Source organism: Nannobrachium achirus (assembly GCF_963921795.1).
Source record: "Nannobrachium achirus genome assembly, chromosome: 5".
NCBI lineage: Eukaryota > Metazoa > Chordata > Actinopteri > Myctophiformes > Myctophidae > Nannobrachium > Nannobrachium achirus.
Window position 1 is genome coordinate 25,580,994 of NC_137814.1, and position 25,348 is coordinate 25,606,341.

Sequence of the window (25,348 nt, forward strand, 5' to 3'; positions counted from 1 at the left end):
TTAATAATACGTCTCCTTTTCCACCCAACCTGGAAGAGAAGAGAAAAGAAGAGAGGGAGCAGTTCAGTCAAGAGAGCAAAATGACAGACCAAAGAAGGCACTTTCATAACATTCCCTTCATATGGGTCTATTTGTATTCAACTCGTGCTTTGTTTCGTTTCTGTACGTTTCCAAATGAATCCCCCTTAGAGCTTGGCGCACGGCTCTGATCATCCGGCTGTGACACACAGATTAACAACAGGAATGATTAACTGTCATGATAAATTGCATTTTGTGTCTGCGTGCCTCGGCCCTCGTCAAGCCGCCTCGCGCTGCGTCGTGGCGAGGAGAGGCGAGGCGAGGGCCCTCTGAGGCCATTGTGGCGATGTGTCCCTTAATGTCACATGTGTGATCTGTTTCAAGTTTGATCCATTGTGGTGTGTGTGTGTGTCCCTATCACATAGTGAGATCCGTCTGATCCATTGTGGTGTGTGTCCCTATCACATAGTGAGATCTGCGGGGCTCATCTCAAAACGTCTCTGACAGCCTCCTTTAATTTCCTCTTCTCCTCGTCTGAACCGGCGCTCTTGTTTGAGTCAGTCAGACAGTCAGGTGGAATCTGTGTCTGCATCTTTATTTCACTCCTTCCTGACAGAGCATGAAGAATGCTTCCTGCCATAGGTGTTTATTTTTATTGTATTTTTTTTTTTATTGTAACCCATTTGTTCACCCAGTGCCAATTGCCTAAGCTGTAGTCCTGGTTTCTGCTCTCCCTTTGCCACGCCCATGGGGAGCCCCGGCTGGCCAGGGGGAGGCGGTAATATAGAAACCAGGACTACTGCATGTTTTTGTGAGGGTATCTACCCTAGGAGACACAGGGAGAACATGCAAACTCCACACAGAAAGTCCCTTTCGCTGATAACGCAGAGGAGGAAACATGCCCCCAGCTCCCACAGCGCGTCCCCCGGCGAGAATACAACCCAGGACCTTCTAGCTGTGCGGCACCGAGTGCCGCGCTGATCAGCTATTTTTGAAAAAGTCGTGAAAATGTGTGCAAATCTTTGAATTTATGTATTCTTTAAGCGAACATTCGTAACTCATACAAGCTCACGCGCTGTGAGCTTGTATATCTGCTATTTTTCAATAGTTAAAGCACAAAATAGTACATTCCCAGTCTAAATGGGTTAAACCCCTCCCCCTATGAAGAACATTCATGGGGGGCCCGCAGTGAATCCTTTAATCCAGGGCCCAGAATGTGGTGCGACATCCCTGCCCTCAGTCAAAATAACACTGAACATTTCACTTTGAAGGATTTCACTTTGAAGGATGTCAATGAATGCACAATTGGGTCAGCAGCCCACGTACGTCCGCACTAACTGGCATCTTTAATCTCTTTTGCTGATTACTTGCATTGACTGGGAGAGCCAATAGCTTGACAGCTGCCCTTTGGAGACGATGGGAGATATATAATGCACGTGTTCATCATGATATAAGACGCTCTAAATGAGAATTGATGTGTAAACCACGTTAGTCCCAGCGACTGTTCACACAGCTAGCTGTCCATTATGCACTATATCAATCTGTCTCTACATGCAGAGGCAGCAGGAAAAGCTCGAAGGGAGATGGTGAATCGAAACACAGGAGAGAGGAGCTTCTGGCCGGGTTCAGTCCCAGTTTAGATAAAGGTACATCGTGCAGGTTTGGATGTGGGAAATTGGAACCATTTAGCCATCCGTGGTCTAAATGAGCTTCCTTTTTTTTTTTTTTTTTTTTTTTCATTTTCTTTTCAACAGCTTTAGCCCCACAAGCGAGAGTGCAGGAATCTAATTATTGCAAGGAAGTCTGTCAAGTCAGACAGGAGGTCAAAGCACTTTGGATTGGTGGGGGTGCAAGGAGACGTACAACTTCTAGAGGTTGCTAGCAAGGGTTTTAGAAGTTTAACCACTGAAGCCATAGCCTACTTGGTTGTATGACGAATAGCAGAAATAGAGAATCTACAAGCTACACTACGTATATCTACCATGTATTACTCCATATTTTGGAAAAAGTTTCGGGCCTTCGTCTAACTCTTAGGGGCCTTTTCCACCGGCAAAGAACCGGTTCCAGAACCAGTGCCGGTTCAACTTTCTTGGAACCTTGGTTCGTTCTTGCGAACCGTCTTGCGTTTCCACCAGATTGAACCATGATTGAACCAGAGGAACCAATGATTTTGTGGTTCCCGTTCGGAACCAACTTTTACAGTTCGGAACCGACTCCGGTTCTCGGTGGAAAAGCTCACCTCTGGTTCATCCCATAGGTGGGAGAAAGAACCAGAACTGGTTCTTTGCCAGTGGAAAAGGCCCATATAGTGTTAGTGTTCTAGGGTTAAACAGGTGTGGGGGAGAAAAGTGACGCTGTTCATAAACCCCCAGACAAACAACCTGGACAGACAAACAAACTGACAGACAGGAGCTCCCCCTCCATGCCCTCCGCCTAGTAGATATACGGTAATTACAGCAGGAATTATGAAAGATAAAAAAACATAATGAATCAGATAAGAATAGCAAAGAAGGAGCTAAAATAAACACTGTGAAAACAAAACAAATATGTTTTTAGAAGGAGTTTAAAAACGATGTCCCTGACTGTGCTGGTGTGAAACCCCCAGGGAGGGAGGGCGTTCCAAAGCCCGGGTGGCTGCGTGGGCTCAGTGGGCTGCAGAGGCCCCATCACCTCCGGTAACATTTCAAAACAATCCAGAGAGCCCTCTCCGAGGATCTGAGGCTGCACTCGGGCTCATAAGGGACTAACATTATCTCAAACGTAACTAGGAGCCTGGCCCTGCATGAAGGCAACCAGTCAGCGTGGGGAAGCCAGAACGGCTGGGATATGATTGTGTCTCTTTAGAGCTGCAGTCTGGTTGCTGCATTTCAGCAACAGCTGGAGATAGCTTTTTAACTGAGCCCAGGGTACAGAGATTTACTGTATAGTATTCTAAGAACGATGGAATAAAAGCACGGCTGACCTTTTCAAGGTTTTCAAAGGCTTACAAAACACACACGCACACACACGCACACGTGTGTGCGCGCACACACACACACACTTCATTTCCACAATGTTCCTCAGCTTGCGGAAATACAGTATGATTACACGACTTGGCCATAGCGGGGGAGGTCGGACTCACAAATCACGTCATGTTGAAAGTTTTACCATGTTTGCTAGGAGAGCTAACCTCGCCTATTAAAATGCTGACCCTACGGATGCAGCCACAACCCACCATCATAAAACAATGGCAACACAAGCTGAGGGAGGTGTTCATTATCCAAAAGGTCACCAGCTAAAATACAGCTGGAAATGGACATTTTTATGGATATGGTCAACATGGATATTAGCTTTATGAGTTTATTAGCTTAATTATGATATTATTGTTTGTTTGTTTGTTTTCTTCAGTAATATAGTAGAGTCTAAACCTGAGGTTCTGTGACCATCCTCTCGGAAGGATGGTTTGATGATTGATTTGACCTCTATGGACCCTTTATAAAAGATTTAGCCCCCAGGTCCCTCGCAAAAATCCCAGCATTTTTTTCTAGAGGGCCACATTCAAAATGGCGCCCGGCGCCATCTCTAAAAAGTTACTTTTGATAGAGATAACCTAGAATCATGTTTGAAGACACTTTTTCATACAAGTCAACCACGAGGATTCCAAATCTGAGACCATTTTAATCATAAGACCTCATTTTGGCCCAGAAATCCAAGATGGCCACCATCCAGTAGCATGAAAACATAACTTTTGAATAGGAACGTAATTTATTGGGGATTGTAATTTGTACAGACTCAAAACACATATCAATCTGAATCAGAGCATTCTGTGTCACTGGTTTCTGAATCACCAGATTCAGATGACTCCACCCTCCTCTGTGCATCATCCTCCTCCTCCTCATCCACCTCACTCTCAGCATCCTCGTCCTCTTCAAATGGCCCGGGTGTAGGTAGGTGTGTTGGGAGAGCAGGCCGTGTGTGGCGGACAGGACGACAGCAGCCACCCACCAACTCCCAACCATGTCCGAGTGGCGAGGGGTGGTGCTTCAGGGTGGGGTTGCGCAATAGATGGGGTTATTCTTTAACATGGGAGTGGATGGGGTTATTCTTTAACATGGGAGTGGATGGGGTTACTCTTTAACATGGGAGTGGATGGGGTTACTCTTTAACATGGGAGTGGATGGGGTTACTCTCTAACATGGGAGTGGATGGGGTTACTCTTTAACATGGGAGTGGATGGGGTTACTCTTTAACATGGGAGTGGATGGGGTTACTCTCTAACATGGGAGTGGATGGGGTTACTCTCTAACATGGGAGTGGATGGGGTTACTCTTTAACATGGGAGTGGATGGGGTTACTCTTTAACATGGGAGTGGATGGGGTTACTCTCTAACATGGGAGTGGATGGGGTTACTCTTTAACATGGGAGTGGATGGGGTTACTCTTTAACATGGGAGTGGATGGGGTTATTCTTTATTCTTCCCTTGAATGACCCCAGAGTAACCTGACTGCGCCAGATAGTTGCAGCAGTGCGTAACGCTCTGCCTTACATCTGGGCTCTCTCGGGCAGACTCGATGTAAGGGGCGGGCCATTTTTTGAACTTCTTTAGCAGGTGATTGGATGTGGCCGTCTCTCTATCACAGTCTGGGAGTGCCAACCACTCATATTGGCCTGTCTGCATCCACGTGGTCTGTAATCAGACTCTATTGGCTCAGAGCCGCTCAGAGCCCGCCCGTAGCTGCCGCCGATTGGTCCGGCCCGGGGCTTTACGAGCGTTATCAACTCCCACCGAGAGAGCTCAGATGGTTTGATTGATTGAAGACTTTATTAGAAGTTTGCATAGGAAAAGGTACAGTTTCATGACGGTACAGTTCACTGGTACAAGGTCTACTAAAAGGAGATCCATGAAAAGACTAAGCTTATTTCCACTGGAAACCATTGAAGTATCTCATATAACATTGAATGACAGACAAATAGAACACAGTACTATGCAGTAGATATGTAAAGAAAAACAAAAAAGAAAACAGTAAGTCTAAACAAACAGTATATACAAAGAAGGGGCAGGGGAGGGTAGGGTTGGGCTAGGTTAATTTTTTTACCAGTTGCGAACGGCTGCTGCCTGTAAGTGGTTTTTCAGGGCAATTTTAAAGGATGCTAGTGATCCACACTCCTTTATGGCCTTCGGTAAGGCTTTCCACATTTTGGTGGTATAGCAGAAAAACGAGTTTGACCCTTTGTTGGTTTTGACTCTGGGTTGGAAGTGATCTGTGGCGCTGCCTCTGGTGTTGTAATTATGGACATCCTTAATGTTTATAAAGTATTTTGACAGGTACTTGGGTATCATAGTGGTGTAGTGTATCTTGTACACCAGGCCCATTGCAAGTTGCTGTTTGCAAGTTGCCCATTGCAAGTTGCTGTAAAGTAGAGCGGTAGCCTACGCACTACTGCCACCATCTGACGAAAGTCAGGTTAACCCCAGAGGGGAAGAACTGAGAGTTTTAAATGTCTGGTAAATACACTGATCACAGTGCTGTCAAATAAATGACTATGAAGCTATATGAAAAGGTTTAATCTGCAACACAAATTGTATACAATATATAGTGGGGGGTCCCAGTTTCATCACTCCCTCAGCTAAGGGGTCCTTGACCTGGAAAACGTTTTGTTTAAATTTAGATTTTTATGGCATACAGCCCACTCCCATGTTAAAGAGTAACCCCAACAACTGCCATGTTAAAGAGTAACCCCATCCACTGCCATGTTAAAGAGTAACCCCATCCACTCCCATGTTAAAGAGTAACCCCATCCACTCCCATGTTAAAGAGTAACCCCATCCACTCCCATGTTAAAGAGTAACCCCATCCACTCCCATGTTAAAGAGTAACCCCATCCACTCCCATGTTAGAGAGTAACCCCATCCACTCCCATGTTAGAGAGTAACCCCATCCACTCCCATGTTAAAGAGTAACCCCATTCACTCCCATGTTAAAGAGTAACCCCATCCACTCCCATGTTATTAAAGAGTAACCCCATCCACTCCCATGTTAAAGAGTAACCCCATCCACTCCCATGTTAAAGAGTAACCCCATCCACTCCCATGTTAAAGAATAACCCCATCTATTGCACAACCCCACACTGAAGCACCACCCCTCACCACTCGGACATGGTTGGGAGTTGGTGGGTGGCCGCTGTCGTCCTGTCCGCCACACACGGCCTGCTCTCCCAACACACCTACCTACACCCGGGCCATTTGAAGAGGACGAGGATGCTGAGAGTGAGGTGGATGAGGAGGAGGAGGATGATGCACAGAGGAGGGTGGAGTCATCTGAATCTGGTGATTCAGAAACCAGTGACACAGAACGCTCTGATTCAGATTGATATGTGTTTTGAGTCTGTACAAATTACAATCCCCAATAAATTACGTTCCTATTCAAAAGTTATGTTTTCATGCTACTGGATGGGGTGGCCATCTTGGATTTCTGGGCCAAAATGAGGTCTTATGATTAAAATGGTCTCAGATTTGGAATCCTCATGGTTGACTTTTTAGAGATGGCGCCGGGCGCCATTTTGAATGTGGCCCTCTAGAAAAAAATGCTGGGATTTTTGCGAGGGACCTGGGGGCTAAATCTTTTATAAAGGGTCCATAGAGGTCAAATCAATCATCAAACCATCCTTCCGAGAGGATGGTCACAGAACCTCAGGTTTAGACTCTACTAATATCAGGGTTGTTCTTCTTTCTTACGTTTTTTCTCTCTTATCCATGTACTTTCTATTCCATGAAATTCCTGAGAACATGGAGACTTTTATATATTTATTAAATGATGGGATATATTAATATAGTAGGGCACAAATAAAAGGTTCCCCCCCAAAAAATGCTGACCACACAGTCTCTGTGTGGCGTCGCATTACCAGTCATGTCTCGTCACCAGGGGCGTCACAAGGGGGGGGGGGGGGAGTGGGACTGAGTTACTAGGGCCCAAGGTGGAGGGGCCTTAATTATTTTATACTTTAGCTATTGAAAAATAGCAGATCTACAAGCTCACAGCGCGGCACCGAGTGCCGCGCTGCAAGCTTGTAGATCTGCTATTTCTCACCACCGTCTGTGTGGCGCCGCATTACCAGTCACGTCTCGTCACTGATTGATTGATTGAAGAATTAATTAGAAGTTTGCAATAGAAAAAAGTACAGTTTCAAATCACTGGTACAAGGTCAACTAAAAGGAGATCCTAGAAAGCCGAGGCTTATTTCCACAGGAACCACACTTTAAGTATCTCATATAACATTGAAAGACAGACGGATAGAACATAGTACTTTATCTAGGATAATATCAGTTTCAAAAGCATAACATCACTGCCGGCATAACCTTTGTGTTATCTGTCATCTTTGTTTTGGCTCTCTTCTGGGAGACCAACATGACATCCAGCAGGTTAGGTGTGTCGTTGCCCCCCATGTTTTTCCTTTTTGTTTGTTATTGTGGTTTTTCAAGAACGGTTTCCGACTTGGTGTGAAAGGTGCTAACGTTTTTTTTTTGTCATAGGCAGTTGAGCGGATAATGAAGGTCGTGCTCCCTTTTCGTTCTGGGGACAATCTCTGTCAGCGTTATAACCCACCTCCAGGGTCCCTCCTCAGGATCCATTTACGGATCTCGTCGTAGATGAAGATCAGGATGCTGTATGGCAAGGCACAGAGCCACCAGCCGATCCTATGAGAGAGAGACAAACATAGCAGCAAGATTCGTGAGCTGCTGTGATAGGAGAAGGATATCAAATGGAACCCAACCACCTTAAAAACCATTGTATATATCCCTGCTCTGCCTGCATGAAACCTGCTACACTCTTTTCACTTGTACATATTTTGTTCCGATTGTATTGTATCGTATTGTATTGTATACTTTTCTGCTTTGGCAATGTACAGTAAACGTATGTTTTCATGCCATTAAAGCCCTTTGAATTGAATTGAATTGAGAGAGAGAGAGAGAGAGAGAGAGAGAGAGAGAGAGAGAGAGAGGAGAGAGAGAGAGAGAGCGCGCAGGGACGTGCAGAGAATGTCAGAGAGGCAGGGGCTAAAATTTCTAAAAGGGCCTTTTGGTGAAAATATTGAAGGAGATGTGGCATAACAGCATGGATTTCTACACAGAAAGGGCAATTCTTTCAACATAAGATGCTGCATTCAAGTTCAGGAGAGGGACAAGGCAATTTTCTTCAATGCTGCCTTCAGGTATATGGCATGGAAAGAGGGCATAACATTTCTTTCACAATAGCAAATGCTGCATTCATGGTCTGGAGAGGGCACTTTTTACAGACAGATAAAAGGGCAGGGGCTCAAGCCCCCTTTCTGTCTATGTGTGCACGTGCCTGAGAGAGAGAGAGAGAGAGAGAGAGAGAGACAAGCGTATTGGGGATGGAGGGCAGATAGATAAGCAGCGAGTCACTCACAGATAATGTCAAAACAGTTAAATCCATTGCAGATGTCAGAACCCGTTCTCTGCACTAATCCCCCCGCAGCTGTTTTTGAATATGGGGGGGGGGGGGGGTAACAATGCAGTCTTTGAGAGGCTGGCAGGCTTCGTTTACAAGGAGGGAACAGCGGGGAAAGAGGAGAAGAAGACCTAATAGAGATGGGAGTGAAAGGAGGTGCTGGAGCTGGTAATGTGCTGTATACCAGGGGTTCCCAAACCTTTTTGTCTCAGGGCACCCCATAAATATTTTTTTAATCCGAGGCACCCCTACATTATCATTTTCACTCCCAGCACCGTCCTTATATTTATTTATAGCATATCGTCGGTGGCGGGTGAAAACCTTGTATGTCCAAAACCGTTCGTTTTGTATTTATCATCTATAAAATGCACTAAACTAGTGAAAACATCTGATCTACAAGCAGATTTTGCTTGTAGATCTGCTGTTTTCACTAGTTTTGTGCGACGGTCTTGTATGATGAAGCAGGGCTTTGCTTTACCAAAAGACATACACATTTGAAACTTGGAGATACGAGGTTTCTGCCCGACAGTGACGATATTTTAGCGATTATGTTGCGAGGAAAACGTTGAGATAACAGCCATTTTGGTTAGAACTGACGGAAAATAACTTTGTACGTTTAAAATGATGCTAAATGTTTTTTCAAGTGTCCAAATAAATTCCAAATATTATCAAATTATCTCGTGGCACCCCTGGACTGCCGTCGCGGCACCCCAGGGTGCCCCGTCACCCACTTTGAAAACCCCTGCTGTATACTGTACTGTATTGTACTGTACTGTACTGTAAATCAGTGTTCATTTTGACAGCAAACGTTGATTTAGTTTAGTCTAGTATTTTGAATAAAATTACATTTAGTTTGTCATATTTTAATAATCTGAAAAAAAAAGGTTTTAGTCTAGTTTTAGACAACTAAATAAGATTTTAGTGGACTAAATCTACAGTTGATTTTGTCGACAAAGAAAATATATTTTGGCGGGCCTTGGTGGTGTCGTAATGGCAGATTTTACATGATTACATTTTACATGCATATACATGCTGAAAATAGCTGATCTACAAGCTCACAACGCGTCACAACGAGACCGTTAGCGAGCTTGTAGATCTGATATTTTCAGAGCACAACACCCAGGTGCAAACAAACATAAAATGACTGTGTCTATTACTGTCTATTACTTCTACTGAATCTCTTCTCCACTATCCCTCCCTAACATTTTAGTCTAGTTTATATTTGTTGACGAAAATGTAAATATATTTAGTCTTAGTTTCAGTCATTATAGCAATTTTTTTAGTTTGTTTTTTTTCGCCACAGTTTTACAATTTTTAGTTTTCATTTCGTTTTAGGCTGCATTCACACTAGAGAGTGATATACTTGTCCTTGTCCTTTGGGGGGAGGTGTCATCCAATTCATTCTCTATGGAAGTCGCATGGTTTCATGTCTCTTCCACGACTCTTGGCTTGAATCAAGCCAAGAGTCTTGGAAGAGGCTTGGAAGAGGCATGAAACCATGTGACTTCCATAGAGAATGAATTGGACGACACCCTCCCCCGCTCATTCTCAAAGGACAAGGAGAGGGCAGGTGACTTTACTGTTTGTAGGAAGCCTTAGTCAACGAAATTAAATAGATGGGAATGATAGGATGCACGGTACAGAAAGAAAGAGGGAAAGACACAAGGCAAACGAGTGAAGAGTCTAAAACCAAACAGTTCCTAGAGTGGCAGGCGGAGCACAGGGAGCTTGTGAAGCAGAGATAAGATATATCGGAGATAGTTAATGCCAGCACGGCCGCTTTTTATAATACTGAGGAGAATGATGGCATGTCTGAGAGATGCGAGCAGACTTCATTGCCAGTGTAGAGTGACGGCTTTAATAGGCTATCTTTAAGTTGATCTTTAAGAGGCTATTTTTTGGTCGGGTGGAGCTGGTGGGGGGGTGTGTGGTGTGCCGTACTTGAGGGGGTACATGCGCAGGGCCACGTCCATGCCAGGGCAGTAGGACAGGAAGGCAGCCAAGGAGGTCTCAGCGAAGATGCCAAAGATCAGGATCCGATTCCTGGAGCACAAAAAGAGACAAGATAAGACCAGGTTTGGGGGCAAAGACAAGACGACGTCACGGTCGGACGACTTGGTGGCAGTGCAACGTGTTCCTCATTCCAGTGGTTCTCAACCTTTTCAGGCCGCGACCCCCAAAAATAATCATATTTTAACTGGGGACCCCCCACCCTGATGAGCACTAAGAGTTGAGGCATTACGTTTTGTATAACACGGTTCTATTGTGAGAATAGCCGATCTACATGCTCACAACGCCTCACGTTGCGAGGCGTTGTGAGCATGTAGATTGGCTATTTTCACAATTTGACAATTTGACCAATGTTTAATTTGTCATTTTAGAGGTATTAAAAAGTCCTCAAATTGTCACTTTAGAAATGTTCAGATACCCTCTATCCACAACTTTCCAACATCCCATCGTGCATTGCGCAGAAGTTGCACGGAGCTTCCGGCGCCGCAGCCGAGTGTGATCTACAAGCTCACAACGTTGCATCTGCGACGCGACGTGAGCTTGTATGTCTGCTGTTAACCGGAAGTGTGGTGCAAAACATTCTCCCAGTAAATTCCCGCGGAAAGAGGTGGATACACTTAAACTTTATGTTGGTTTGTTTACGGTTGAGTGGGAAAACAAGGTTGCACATTAAGTTAATCATCTGGGGGGACCCCCCAAAATCATTTGGGGACCCCCCTGGGGGTCCGACACACAGGTTGAGAACCACTGCCTTATTCCACACCTCTTCTCATAGCCTTATTTTTACTTATTATTTACCGAAAACAGCCGATCTACAGGCTCACACCGCGTCGCTCTGGGATAAATTGTGAGCTTGTTGATCGGCTACTTTCGGTGCGCGACACAACGCACAACCAACTATCAATCAGGCTTTCTTGCCCTCAAACCCCACTGATGTTCCTCCCTCCTCTTCCTCTCTCCCTCTCTCCTTCCAGCATCTTAGCTGCTTATGTTATGTTTTCTAATTCTCTCTCTCTCCACCCCGGTGTGTCTCTCACTTCATGCCCTGCTGGAAGACGGAGTTCCTCCGGGTCTTGCAGATGACCAGGTCGGCCCACTGCACGATGACGATGCTGACGAAGAAGGAGGTGTGACAGGTGAACTCGATGATCTTCCTCTGCTCATAGGTCTGCCGGACACACGCACGCACGCACGCACGCACGCACGCACGCACGCACGCACGCACGCACACACACACACACACACACACACACACACACACACACACACACACACACACACACACACACACACACACACACACACACACACACACACACACAGTGGATGTAGATGTATAGAGTATGTATGTATATGGATACATATTATTATTAATAAAGGATAAAATAAAATAGAAAGTCCATATATGGTCATTTCCAGAAACAAAATCTCTTTTATGTCCATATATGGAGATTTCTGGTGTGATCAATCCCATGCCGAAAATGTTAATATTAAGTCCATATATATATATTAAAATAGAATAAAATAAATAAAATGTCCATATACAGTATGGGCTTTCCCAGATGATGCCCTGTTAGGGTACCCCCTTATGCCCATATATGGTGATCCCCAGGCATCAAACCCAGGCCCTAACTCACCAAGGTCCTGCTTGGCTTTACTAATTAACATATGTTTTATGCCCATATATGGAGTTTCCTATATATTATCAATATTATGGACATTATTAAGGATATTATGTTATCAATATTAAGGACATATCTGGGAATGCCCATATTTGGTAATGCCCATATATGGGCATGTTTTGACATAACATTGTTGACTATCATGCAGGGGTCTCCATATATGAGTAACTGGTCCCATATACATCACTAGCCAGATGGCCAAGAATTGGCGTGACTTCGCCCTTTAGGTTCCATTTGTACACTCTCAGAGTTACAGACCTGTTATGGTCTATTGTCCAGTCCCAGTTCCTAAACTCCAGCACAGCTCTCAGAGTGTAATGCATCCACCCCATATCCTCATTTCTTCCGAAGCAAAGCATTTTTCTCTCGTCTCAAACTTTACTTTTTAAAACATTTCCAGGATAAATTGTTACGCACAATCAAGGAGAACGTGTCTATAGACCCAATTTCTCATACTAGAAGCTCGGCCGCCCTTCGGGCGGCCGAGCGTCTAGTCGGCGCCCTGGCCAACTCGGGAACAATATAAATAGGGGATGAATGCCCCGCCCTTTAATGCAAACCCCATTATACCTGTTGTCATAGGATCTGTTTTGACCATCTGTTTGCGTGTGTCCATTTATCATTTATGCCCATATATGGTTGATATCTATCTGTCTACGTCCATTTTATGTCCATATATGGAGATCTCTGTAGGACCCGTTTTGACCATCTGTTTGCCTGTGTCCATTTATGCCCATATATGGAGTTATCTGTCTGTCTGCGTCCATTTTATGCCCATATATGGAGATCTCTGTAGGACCTGTATTGACCATCTGTTTGCCTGTGTCCATTTATGCTCATCCCATAATACCTGTTGTCATAGGACCCGTTTTGACCATCTGTTTGCCTGTGTCTATTTATGCTCATATATGCCGCGGTGGGGAGCGTGCATATACTCTATCTGTGTCCATCTTTTATGCCCATATGCCCATATATGGAGATCTCTGTATCTGCCCATATGCCCATATATGGAGATCTCTGTCTGTGTCCCTTTTATGCCCATATATCTGCGTCCATTTTATGCCCATATGCCCATATATGGAGATCTCTGTATCTGCCCATATGCCCATATATGGAGATCTCTGTATCAGTCATATATGGAGATCTCTGTATCTGCCCATATATGGAGATCTCTGTCTGTGTCCCTTTTATGCCCATATATCTGCATCCATTTTATGCCCATATGCCCATATATGGAGATCTCTGTATCTGCCCATATGCCCATATATGGAGATCTCTGTATCAGTCTGTGTCCCTTTTATTCTGCCCATATGCCCATATATGGAGATCTCAATCTGTGTCCCTTTTATGCCCATATATCTGTCTGTGTCCCTTTTATGCCCATATACGGAGATATCTGTCGGGTCGAGGCAAGGCCCCTGTATTGCCCATATATGGAGATCTCTGTATCTGCCCATATATGGAGATCTCAGTCTGTGTCCCTTTTATGCCCATATATCTGTCTGTGTCCCTTTTATGCCCATATACGGAGATATCTGTCGGTTCGAGGCTAGGCCCCTGTATCTGCCCATATGCCCATATATGGAGATCTCTGTATCAGTCTGTGTCCCTTTTATGCCTATATACGGAGATATCTGTCTATATATGCCCATATACGGAGATATCTGTCGGGTCGAGGCAAGGCCCGGCACTGCAGTGATGTCACAATGACTCAGCGCTTGCGCCCGGCACTGCAGTGATGTCACAATGACTCAGCGCTTGCGCCGATTTTGCGCCGATTTCCGCATAAGGAGATTCCGAACGTTTCGCGGCGGTTAGGGAAAACCGCGCGTCGGGTCGGGTCGAGGCCCGGCACTGCACTCCGTGCCGCGGCGGGGAGCGTGCGTGCCGAATCTGAAGCCGGTGGGACGAACGGTTCTCGAGATACGCGGATTACAGACAGACACACACGCAGACACGCACGCAGAGACTTCTCGCATTTATAGATAGATATTGTCGTTGTCGGAGAGACATCTGCTGCTAAGCAGCAGTGCTTGCTGGAGGGTGGAAATGTTGTATGTCCAAAGCCATTCGTTTTGTATTTATCATTTTAAAAATGATTTAAACTAGAGAAAACAGCCGATCTGCACACACCGCCTCGCACCGCGAGGCGTTGTGTGCTTGTAGATCTGCTGTTTTCTACTTTTGAAACTCACACATTTGAAAACTTGATAGGAGGTTTCTCTCCGACAGTGACGATATGCTTTGCTGTTGTTTAAACCTGTCCTGGACCACTATATTTTCCACAATTCATCAAGCATTCTCCTCGTCTTTTGGATTATTCAGCCACCGTGAAGGAGGAGAATGCAAAAAAAAAAAAAGAAAAAACATTCCCCACGAATTCAAGGCCTCATTGTGGGGGCGGTGAAGCGTTCCTTTAATTTACCCCAAAAGACAGTGAAACGTACGTGAATGGACGGCCTCAACCCGCGCTCAAACCTCGTACAGGGCTAGGCCGACGCATCGATCGACCACTCCATCTTTGGGTGGGTTCAGCGAGCCGGCGGTGCGCTCAAGGGCACGTCGATGGCGGTTATTGAGAGATGAGTGGAGGGTTGTTGCTGATTCACTTTGCTTTGATTCGCTCGAATTTGTTTCCTGTCAGCCTTGCATGCATGGCGGATGGAGCGAGGCAACCGTAAGGTTTCTCCTGCTGGATCTGCCAGGGCTGACAGGAAGAACACCAGCGCTCTCCTCTAACCTTTAGGCCACCACAATGCACTTACTGTACATTACAGTACTGTGGTGGAAAGTAACTACTGTATGTACGTAGATGTACTTAAGTACTGCACTTAAGTACAATTTTCCAATTTCCAAAACTTTTACCGGTACTTCTACTCCACTACATCTCAGATCCAAATGTTGTACTTTTATTCCACTACATTTATTTGAAAACGTTACAGTTACTTTGCAGATATAAATGAATATATTATAAAACATACATTAATCCACTTCAGCCCCATTTAATACCTAGGCTATTTGAAAATAGCCGATCTACAAGCTCACAACGCATCGCGTGAGAGTACAGAGCCAACCCCAGTCAACGAAGTATTAGTTTTACTAAGTATAGTAGGTTTAAGTGGTTAATAAAGTATGAAGACATATCAAAGAGCTTTTTTCTTCCTATTTTGTATGCAACCACCTGTGAAGTCTGAGGAAGAGCCTGGAGTTCGCAAACATCAAAAAATCCTTTAAACGGGAGCTATTTGGCATGCAGAAACATTCTGTCCATCTCTACAGGGTATTTGTTTGATCCAGCAGCCATCCTATTAGACATTGGCATGTGTGAGTCTCTTTAGGGTTTCTTATTGCAAACACTCCCTCTCTCTCCGTTCCTTCCCATCCGTACCCATTGCTGTCCATAGCTGTCTTCCAGGTCGTTGAGATTGCGGTCGTCCCACTGGAGGCGGATTCCGGGCAGGAAGCTGGGCCGGAAACCGTTCTCTGCCATGATCACAAAGTAGGTGAAGAATCCACTCAGGGCCTGAAACATGCCTGCAGAGAAAGCAAAGAGACACTGAGAAGACTGGATGAACAGTATAGGACTGATGTAATAATGATCTGTCATATCGTCTCTGTCAGGCGGGAACCTCGTATGTCCAAAGCTCATGTTACTTTTCAGGACTCAAATTCAAAAACAGCAAAAGTAGCAGATATACTGTGCAAACTCAAAACGTGTTGATTCACGCTGCGTTGTGCGCCGCGCTTAGAGCTCGCAGATCTGTTATTTTTGAAGTTTTGATGCTTTTGTCGTGTGACGCTGTAGTATGATCAAGTAGGGCGTTAATTTAAGAAGAAAATGTAAACATGCAGATAAGAGGTTTCTGCCCGACAGCGACGATACTGTATATATTTTATAATGCCCATTTTGATATATCTGACCTGTTTTCCTGTGAGGATCCACAGAATCCGAGGATTTCTAGATGCGGACCATGTCAAAACTAACCCTATTGTCAAGTAGTGATTTCAATTTCAAAATTAATCGGAGCAGCAGGAGCAGTTTTGCAGTCGATAAATCGCACTGTTGACAAGCTCTCTGTCTACCGAGCAATCTTGGTTCCTACTCTCACCTATGGTCATGAAGTGTGGGTCATGACCAAAAGTATAAGGTCTTGGGTACAAGCAGCCGAAATGGGTTTTCTCAGAAGGGTGGCTGGTATCTCCCTTAGAGATAGGGTGAGAAGTTCAATCACCCGAGAGAGACTTGGAGTAGAACCGCTGTTCCTTCACTTGGAAAGGAGTCAGCTTAGGTGGTTCGGGCATCTAGTACGGATGCCTCCCGAGTACCTTCCTAGGAAGGTCCTCGATGCATGTCCCACTGGGAGGAGACCCTGTGGCAGACCAAAGACCAGATGGAAGGATTATATCTCCAAACTGGCCTGGGAACGCCTTGGTATACTCCCGTAAGGAGTGGAGGAAGTTGCTCAGGATAGGGAACTCTGGAAGTCTCCGTTGGAACTGCTACCACCGCGACCCGATTCCAGATAAGCGGTTGAAGATGGATGGATGGATGGATGATTCCCACTTATTGCGAGTCAGAGTGGACAGCGCAGCCACCATAACACCCCTCCACCCCTCGCTCGGCTTCCGTCTCACTCTGCCGCGCCACGCGGGGCTCAAGCCGCTACTGACTGCACGCCTGCCTGGTTTTATTTCAGTCAGGACGCTCTCATCCAGATGAAAGTCATTATTGCAAAGATATTATTATGCATTGTACGTCAGTTTGTGCGGCTCTGCTCCCGTGATGCTCCAGAACAAATCTGCGCGAGCGTGACAGACTTGACTTATTGGGCATATTATTAAAAAATATATATACAGTTATTACATGGATATTATAGATATGCTGTATGGGCCCCTCATAGGGCAGAGGATGAAGCTACGCAGATATTAAAGAACATGATAATATACATGTGAACCCGGCAACCCTCATTGAGTAGCATAGTGAAGACCTAAATGTGTCTACAGGAGGAGAGTGGGGTGGTGTGTGTGTGTGTGTTTTTGGAGCCGTGGGCGGAGCCCATGGTCTCCCTCTGAGTGGCAATGTGTGTCCTGTCTCACCAGTGAGAACTGTCCCGTTGAGTTCGAACAGTACCTTTTATGACCACACATGTTAAGGGAGGGGCGCTGTTTTCAGGCCAGGCACACACACGCACACACACACACAGGGGGGAACACATAGAATCAAAAACATAGATCTGGAAGTGCTCAATTTCACGGCTCCACTTCGAACCAAGGTTTGATTTTTTTTCCACTGACAAGCTGTCATATATATGGCCTTTATCCAAAGCGCTTCACAGTGTGCATTACATTCACAGACATACTGTATGGCAGAGGGATAAAAAAACATGCAAGGCACCAAACTGCTCATCAGGAGCAGTGATAGGGGTTCAGTGTCAAGAACACTTCCACAGCAGTGGTAGCTCTCCACAGCAACGATTAAGTGTTGGAAAGCATCTGTTGCCAAAAATCTGCCGTTGAATGGGCTGTGGGTGCCTACACTGTCATGTCGGGTTACAGGTTGTAGGGAAGTATTGAAAGTACGGATGGGACGATGTGAACATTTTCACCATTATTGTGACCCAATAAATTGCGATTTAGGAGATTATCGCAAATTAAACATTTCCCCAACATCCATTATCCTGGGGCGGATATTAGCAGATCTACAAGCTCACAACGCATTGCGACACGTTGTGGGCTTGTAGATCGGCTATTTTTTGGCAAAAAGATTTAGTAGAGAGTGAAAAAAGACTGTATCAACTACATTATTTCCAGGTCCGTTTTACCAATTCTAGAGGGTTTAAATGGCACCGGATATGCAGCTCGGCAAATAAAAGGTGAATTGATCCCAGTGCATGACGGTAGACAATTTCACGATAAATTTAAATCTCCACGATGATTATTGTGAGTATTTTTTTTATCACGATAAATGATAATAATGATTATCGTCCCATTCCTAGTTGAAAGCAGCAGGCTTGTTGTTGAGAAAGACTCAAAGCCATATGTTATTTTTCAGCACCATAGTATAGCCATCTGTGTCTGTGTCGGCTCTCAGGTGAATTGCAGCAACTCTTTTACACACCTTCCAACCTACTGATCTCCTGACGTCATTCGACTGCCTGTCTGCATTAACCTGTAGTAGTCTGTTTAGAGGAGAGCTACCTTAAAGGAGTAGTTCACCCCCAAATTGACTTTTTTTCTATTGATTACTCATGCCATGGAGAGTAGAGTTCAATAATATTTTTAGTTTTTTGTCGCATTCCTAAGACAAAACTTTGATTAGAGTAAATTTGCCCCCATTGATTCCGGATGGTGACCCGTTTCGAAACGGGTCACCATCCGGAACGAATGGGGGTAAATTTATTGTTATCACATTTTTGTCTTAGGAATGCGACAAAAAACTAAAAATATTATTGAACTCTAGTCTCCATGGTGTGACTAATCAATAGAAAAAAAGTCATTTTGGGGGTGAACTACTCCTTTAACACAGGGGGAGCCCGGGATCGACCCAAGCGGCCGCTCTACTCTACCTCCTGACTCTGAGCCACTGCCGCCCCGTAGCGGTGTTGGTTGCGGCAAGAGATGCTGACCATGCTGAGCATGTAGGAGTGAGCATTGGTCTGTTTAAAGAGACCATGTAGTTGTTCCATTATAGATCATGGGCCTTTCATGCCTGCCTGAACCAATGCCATGCTCCATTGAGTTGACATGATCTGCATTATTCAGATAGATAGATTCTACGAGAAAAAAAAAATTACAACATATAATTTTCTCTGGCAATTGATTCCACATGGTTCAAATTGAACATGGCTTGCAGAAACATGTAATGACAATTTTGATCAAGTGATCTGGTTGCTAAAGTCATGGATTAGAATTGTGTTGTATATTATGCGTGTTTTTGCCGGGGACTGCCATTTTCTGCTAGACCTTTCAAATCAATCCATAATTTAAAAATGCAACAATGAAGGAACTTTGACAAAAAATTACCGCCCGGCGCCCGGTGATATTTGGCGTGTTGGATTGCAATATCTCAGGCAATGTTTCAAGTTTCTAAAATTACTGGAAGCAAATGGTTTCACGTTTCTGAAATGAATGAAAAAAAAAAAAATGAAAAAAAAAAAACTAGCTACAGTATGCTTTGGAAAATGGTCCACCTTAAAGGAGCACTGGTGGTCCTTTAAGGTCAACACCGTCCAGCATCAACACCTCCTCTGGAGCAGTGGTTCTCAACCTTTTCAGGCTGCGACCCCCAAAATAACGGGGGGGAGGGGTCCTATTCTGGTGGTCAATAGCCCACTTTAAAACCTACCACTGTACCTCATACGAGGTGAGGACATTCACTATATCTGATTTTAAATGTAAGGTAGTAATTGTGATACAGTGTGGTGCAGAGATTTGGTGTAGAGAGGGAAAAGGGAGCAGACCAAGTATAGAGCCATGGGGGACTGTTGCTGTCGGGCAGAAACCGCTTAGCTCCATATTCTAACTTTTTGTGTTTTTTTGTTGTTGTAAATTAACACCCTACTAGCTTCAAACGCAGCGCAAAGCGACACATTTTAAGCTTGTAGATCTGCTACGATTGATACTTCTGAAGTTACAGTTTTGGACAGAGACGATATAGTGTGTGGTTCAAGTTGTTTAACCCATTTAGGCCTGGGCATATTGACTGCTTTAACTATTGAAAAATAGCAGATATACAAGCTCACAGCGCGGCACCGAGTGCCGCGCTGCGAGCTTGTAGATCTGCTATTTTTGAAAAATCATGATATTTCTTTTAGGGATGCGGTATCGGTACTCGTGGTATCGGTACTCGCCCCGATACCGGCCTATTTTGCAGTATCGGTACTCGTCCGATACTGCTCACAAAGCGCCCGAGTACCCTGTGTGTTCCGCCACTTCGTCTTTCTCTCTCTCTCTTAAAGTATCAAAAGTAAAAAAACAATGCATAGCAGATCTAGAAGATCATGCACAGTACAGGAATTTCCATGGGCTAAACCTGAAAAAAAAAAAAGAGAAATGTGTGGCAGTTGTGCCATGTTCTGGGAAAGCAATGCAATTTAATGTGTTATATACAGCCAGAAAGTGAGGAACATCTGGAAAAAAAAAACGAAAAAAATAAAAAAATAAAAAAACGTAATTTAAAGACATTTTGTATTATTAATTGTACTCGTATCGGTACTCGGTATCGGCGAGTACTCAAAATGAAGTACTCGTACTTGTACTCGGTCAGCAAAAAAGTGGTATCGGGACACCTCTAATTTCTTTGCAAGTCTTTGTATATATCTATTTAAAAGCGAACATTTGTAACTCAAATATTTGCTTCTAGGTGGTCCCTGGAACAACATATTTTGAGATGGGGGTCCGCGGCCAAATACCTGTAATTTTGGGGGTCCTTGACATGAAAAAGTTTGAGAACCACTGATTTAGAGGAAGGATTTAGAAGTCGGGTCAAAGATCGGGTCAAAGATATTCAAAGACTTGCACTCATTTTCACGTTTTTTCAAAAATAGCAGATCTACAAGCTCGCAGCGCGGCACTCGGTGCCGCGCTGTGAGCTTGTATATCTGCTATTTTTCAATAGTTAAAGCATAAAATAATGGTTAAAGTGGTTCAAATCTAACGCGTCTCGGGCGCGTTCCAGGTATTTGAGAGTTAAAAAAAATAGGATTGCACGCAACAAAGACAGCGGCATCACATTCTCTCAAATGTACATTTAGCACACAGATCACACTCCGGTCTGAGGCCAGCAGCCTACCCAGTAGTACCCACAAACCATGAATGTCAAGGTACAAGCAACTAACTATGCAGATACAGTACACGTTTTAAAGAAATGACACCTTTTCTAAAGCAGAAAAGGTCCTGAAAAGGTCGTGGACAGAAAAGCGCAACAGAACAAGAAGCCCTTTGGCCTTGAAGGAAAACCATGTGAGAACCATTGATCTAAAAACATCAAGGAGTAGATTTGAGCTACTGTCATCTTTTTCTCCCTTTTTTTTTGCTGCATTCAGCCTTCTCAATCCTCGTCTAATGAAGGCTTTTGACCTATTTAATAGCCTATGAAATTGGGCCAGCTTATGATTTTTTAACTAACTGCTGCTCAGCCCATATTTATTCCTCAGACATCCATCAAGGTCTGCAAGGCCTGCAAAACATGAACTAGAACATTGGTTACCAAACTTTCTTTAATAATGTTCCCCGGGTACAACCGAACCGGCACAAAACATCCTTGCAGATATTGATGAATCTTTGCCCTTTCTGTCTTATAGCTTTTCTTTTCTTTTTTTCTTTCCTTTCTTTTTTCTTATATTGTTGCTGTCGGACATAAACCTCCTACTGTATCTCCATATTTAGTTTTTTTCCCCTGTAAATAATAATCCCCCATATTGATCTACAGCAAATGGTTCTCAACCTGTTCAGGCCGCGACCCCCAAAATAATCATATTTGAACTGGGGATCCCCCACCCTGATGAGCACTAAGAGTTGAGGCGTTACATTTTTTTAACACAGTTCTATTGTGAACATAGCAGATCTATATGCTCACAACGCGAGGCGTTGTGAGCATGTAGATCTCCTATTTTCACAATTTCTGCCTCTAATATTTCACAGTTCTATTGTGAACATAGCAGATCTATATGCATGTAGATCTCCTATTTTCACAATTTCTGCCTCTAATATTTGACAATTTGGCCAATGTTTAATTTGTCATTTTAGGAGTATTAAAAAGTCCTTAAATTGTCACTTTAGAAATGTGCAGATACCCTCTATAGTCCATACACTTAAACTTTATGTTGGTTTGTTTACTGTTGAGAGAAAACAATGTTGCACATTAAGTTAATCATCTGGGGACCCCCCCCCAAAATAATTTGGGGACCCCCCTGGGGGTCCTGACCCACAGGTTGAGAACCACTGATCTACAGAATCACACAAATGCATCAAAAGTAACAGATAGCCTGCGCGTCACCTTTTGAGATACTTTTGTTTTTGAATTTGAATCTTGAAAAATAAACAGTTTTGGACATATGAGGTTTCCACCCGACAGAGACGATATCTTTTTACTTTAATAATAAGAATACATTTCGCAGTGCGCGAGCAGGCAACTCGTATTTTTATTGGACCGTCTTATTGCCATACGGTATAAAGCCATTTGGTTGGATTGAAAATAAATGGCAAATAAAAGATTTTTCAAAACCAGTTTCGAGACGGTATCTTTTTTTTACGTTATGACCATGGGATGAATGGTTGGTATTTAATATCAGATGAAACGAAAAGAAGAAGAGAAAAGGTACACCTCAGGGTAACTAGTACAGCACTTCCATTTGAGAAACACTCAACTAGACTATCGTTCCACCACTCTCCTCCCTGTCTCCATTAGCTGCAAAAGGTCATAGCAGAATATTTGAGTTTGGAACATTTCCTCCGATATTGGCTCATGCCTCCTTCCTAATTTCTAACCCCCTAAACCCCTCCCCCCCTCCCCCCACCCTTCTCTTTTTTTCTTTTTTACTGTCTGTTCCAAGTACCTAATCTTTTTATGGCGGTACACCACTAGACAGGAACTACCCGTGTGTCCGTTAAATGTCAATATTTGACATTTTTACGGCTGTAACATTTATTTTTATGACTGGGACTGGGGTAATTGAGGCCCTCTCTGGCCCATCACGGAGGCTCAGGGTTGAGACCTTAGGGGGTCCTTTGGGGACGCGTGGGGACAGACCTATCTGGCCGTAGGCCATGCTGATGAGACGCTCGTTGACCAGCTTGTCCGTCTTGGAGTTCCTGGGCTGGCGCTTCATGATGTCACTCTCCGCCGTCTCGTAGGCCAATGAGATGGCTGGAACCTGCAGGGAGGGGGCGGAGCAGGGAATGATTGATTGAATGCTTTATTAGCAGTGGTATGCGGTCAAAAGGCTATGCTAAAAGGACAACGCGAAATTGGTCCATTGTACTCATCATTAATACATGTCGTCGTTGTCGGGTGGAAACCTTGTATGTCCAAAACCGTTCGTTTTTATCATCTAAAAAAAACAGCCGATCTACAAGCACACAACGCCTCGTTCTACAAGCACACAAGGCGTTGTGTGCTTGTAGATCGGCTGTTTTCACTACTTTTGTGCGACGGCCTTGTATGATGAAGCAGGAATGTACAAAAAACTTGAAACTTGGAGATACGAGGTTTCTGCCCGACAGTGACGATATGGTCGCTGTCGGTGGAAACTGCCACTTTTGATGCTTTTGTGTGACACTGTAGTATGAATTAGGCCAGGGCATACTATTTATGAAACAACAAAAAGTTAGAATATGGAGATATAGAGGTTTCTACCCGACAAGACACGATATAATAACCCTGCCTAATACAATACAATACAATACCTTACAACAATACATTATTGGTAGAAATGTCAGTAGCATTAACAGTTATATTTACAGAGGAGGGAGGGGTGTGGGGGCAGGGGAGGCTATACCGCCAAGGAGTTCAACTTTGATCACTCTCAAGCTGTCAAACTATTTCAGATATATCTTTCAACATATTTCCAAAATTGCAAAGCTGAAAAAAAAGTATAAAAGAGGCCTTAAGTGGTTCATTTCCAAGGACAGTACATGTGCAGGAACTTTCACAGCTGGTGTTTTTGCTGCAGAAGAATGGCACGCATTTACATATTATCATTTCTCTCCCCGTAATGAGATGAACCTACTCTCACGAAATGATTGGATTGGTTGGAATCAAAACATATGGCACATTCGATTTATGTTGATTCGCGTTCCTAAATAAACATTATCAATCATAAAAAAGCTAACATATGGTACAAGTACATTCGAAGGCTACACAATCTCTTCAGACTGCGTCCGTCTAATACTACACTCAATGTTTGTTTCCAACAATAGATGGACAAAGGCACTGTTCTGGAAATGAACGCTGAATTACCGTCAGCTCTCAATTACCGTGCAGATGAAGAGAGACAGAGAGAGAGAGAGAGAGAGAGAGAGAGAGAGAGAGAGAGAGAGAGAGAGAGAGAGAGAGAGAGAGACACAGAGAGAGCAGGGGCGTCACACTGGGGGGGAAAGTGGGACTGAGTTACTAGGGCCCAAGGTGGAGGGGCCTTAATTATTTTATACTTTTAGCTATTGAAAAATAGCAGATAAATCTTTGAATAGGAGTATTTTTTCTAAGCGAAAAACCAATCTAAAATTTTGAGCTGGGGGTCCGTGGCCAAATACATATCATTTTGGGGGTCCTTCACATGCACCACTGACATAGAAACATAGGTTTTTCAAATAAACCTCAGAAGGATTTAGAAGACATTCATAGAATCGTGTCAAAAATATTCAAAGACCTGCATTCATTTTTACGATTTTTTTTTTTCAAAAATAGCAGATCTACAAGCTCGCAGCACGGCACTCGGTGTATATCTGCTATTTTTCAAAGGTTAAAGCACAAAATAATGCATAACAATGCATTCCCATTCATGGGGGGCCCCAAAGTGAATCCTTGTACCCAGGGCCCAGAATTTGGTGTGACACCCCTGAGAGAGAGCGTGGCAATCTCTACAGGATAGTGGAGATAGACTGTCTCAGAGAGACAGAGCATGAGAGAGATGCCATACGAGAGACAGACGGCGAGAGGATTCCCAGACATTCATAATAATTCAGTCTATATATCGGCAGGGGTTTGGGCAGGCGAGCAGCGGAGCAATATATGTGACTTAGGGGAGGAAATCTGTGGGATTTAGCTGGGATTTAGGGGTGGGGACTTCACCCAGCGTGACAGTCAGGTTGCGACAAATTTCAGTTTGTTTTGGTCTGGAGTCTCTAGACCAAAACCAACCGAAAGGCAAAGAGCAAAACGTCCTACCCTGTAAAACGATGAGTGGTGACGTTAACAGCATGATGCCTGGCCCAGGGGTGCTCAACCGTTTCAGGCCATGACCCCCCAAAAATAATCATATTTGAACCTGACAAGAACATGGAATTGTAGCAGAGGAATTACATTTTCTTTGACTCGGTTCGACGGTTCCACAGACAGGGTTCCCACCCAATTTCTTACCAATTCATTTCCAAAACTTTTCCAAAACCTTTCCAGAATATTTATTTAACCCAATTTCCAGGACTATAAAACAATAATTCAGCTCATTAACAAGTCGCTTACTCCTATG

General features: G+C 44.1%; 1 protein-coding gene across 1 annotated transcript in view; it reads right to left on the minus strand.

The window, feature by feature from the left end:
* atp1a2a (ATPase Na+/K+ transporting subunit alpha 2a) overlaps positions 1 to 25,348 on the minus strand; it is a gene marked incomplete at both ends in the record, with an annotated part of 118,193 nt that continues 92,845 nt past the window's right edge. The window contains 6 exons of the mRNA XM_080725670.1: positions 1 to 29; positions 7,603 to 7,694; positions 10,411 to 10,512; positions 11,517 to 11,647; positions 15,550 to 15,695; positions 22,912 to 23,035. Of these exons, the coding sequence (XP_080581796.1) occupies positions 1 to 29; positions 7,603 to 7,694; positions 10,411 to 10,512; positions 11,517 to 11,647; positions 15,550 to 15,695; positions 22,912 to 23,035 (624 nt within the window). The remainder of the gene's footprint in view (positions 30 to 7,602; positions 7,695 to 10,410; positions 10,513 to 11,516; positions 11,648 to 15,549; positions 15,696 to 22,911; positions 23,036 to 25,348) is intronic.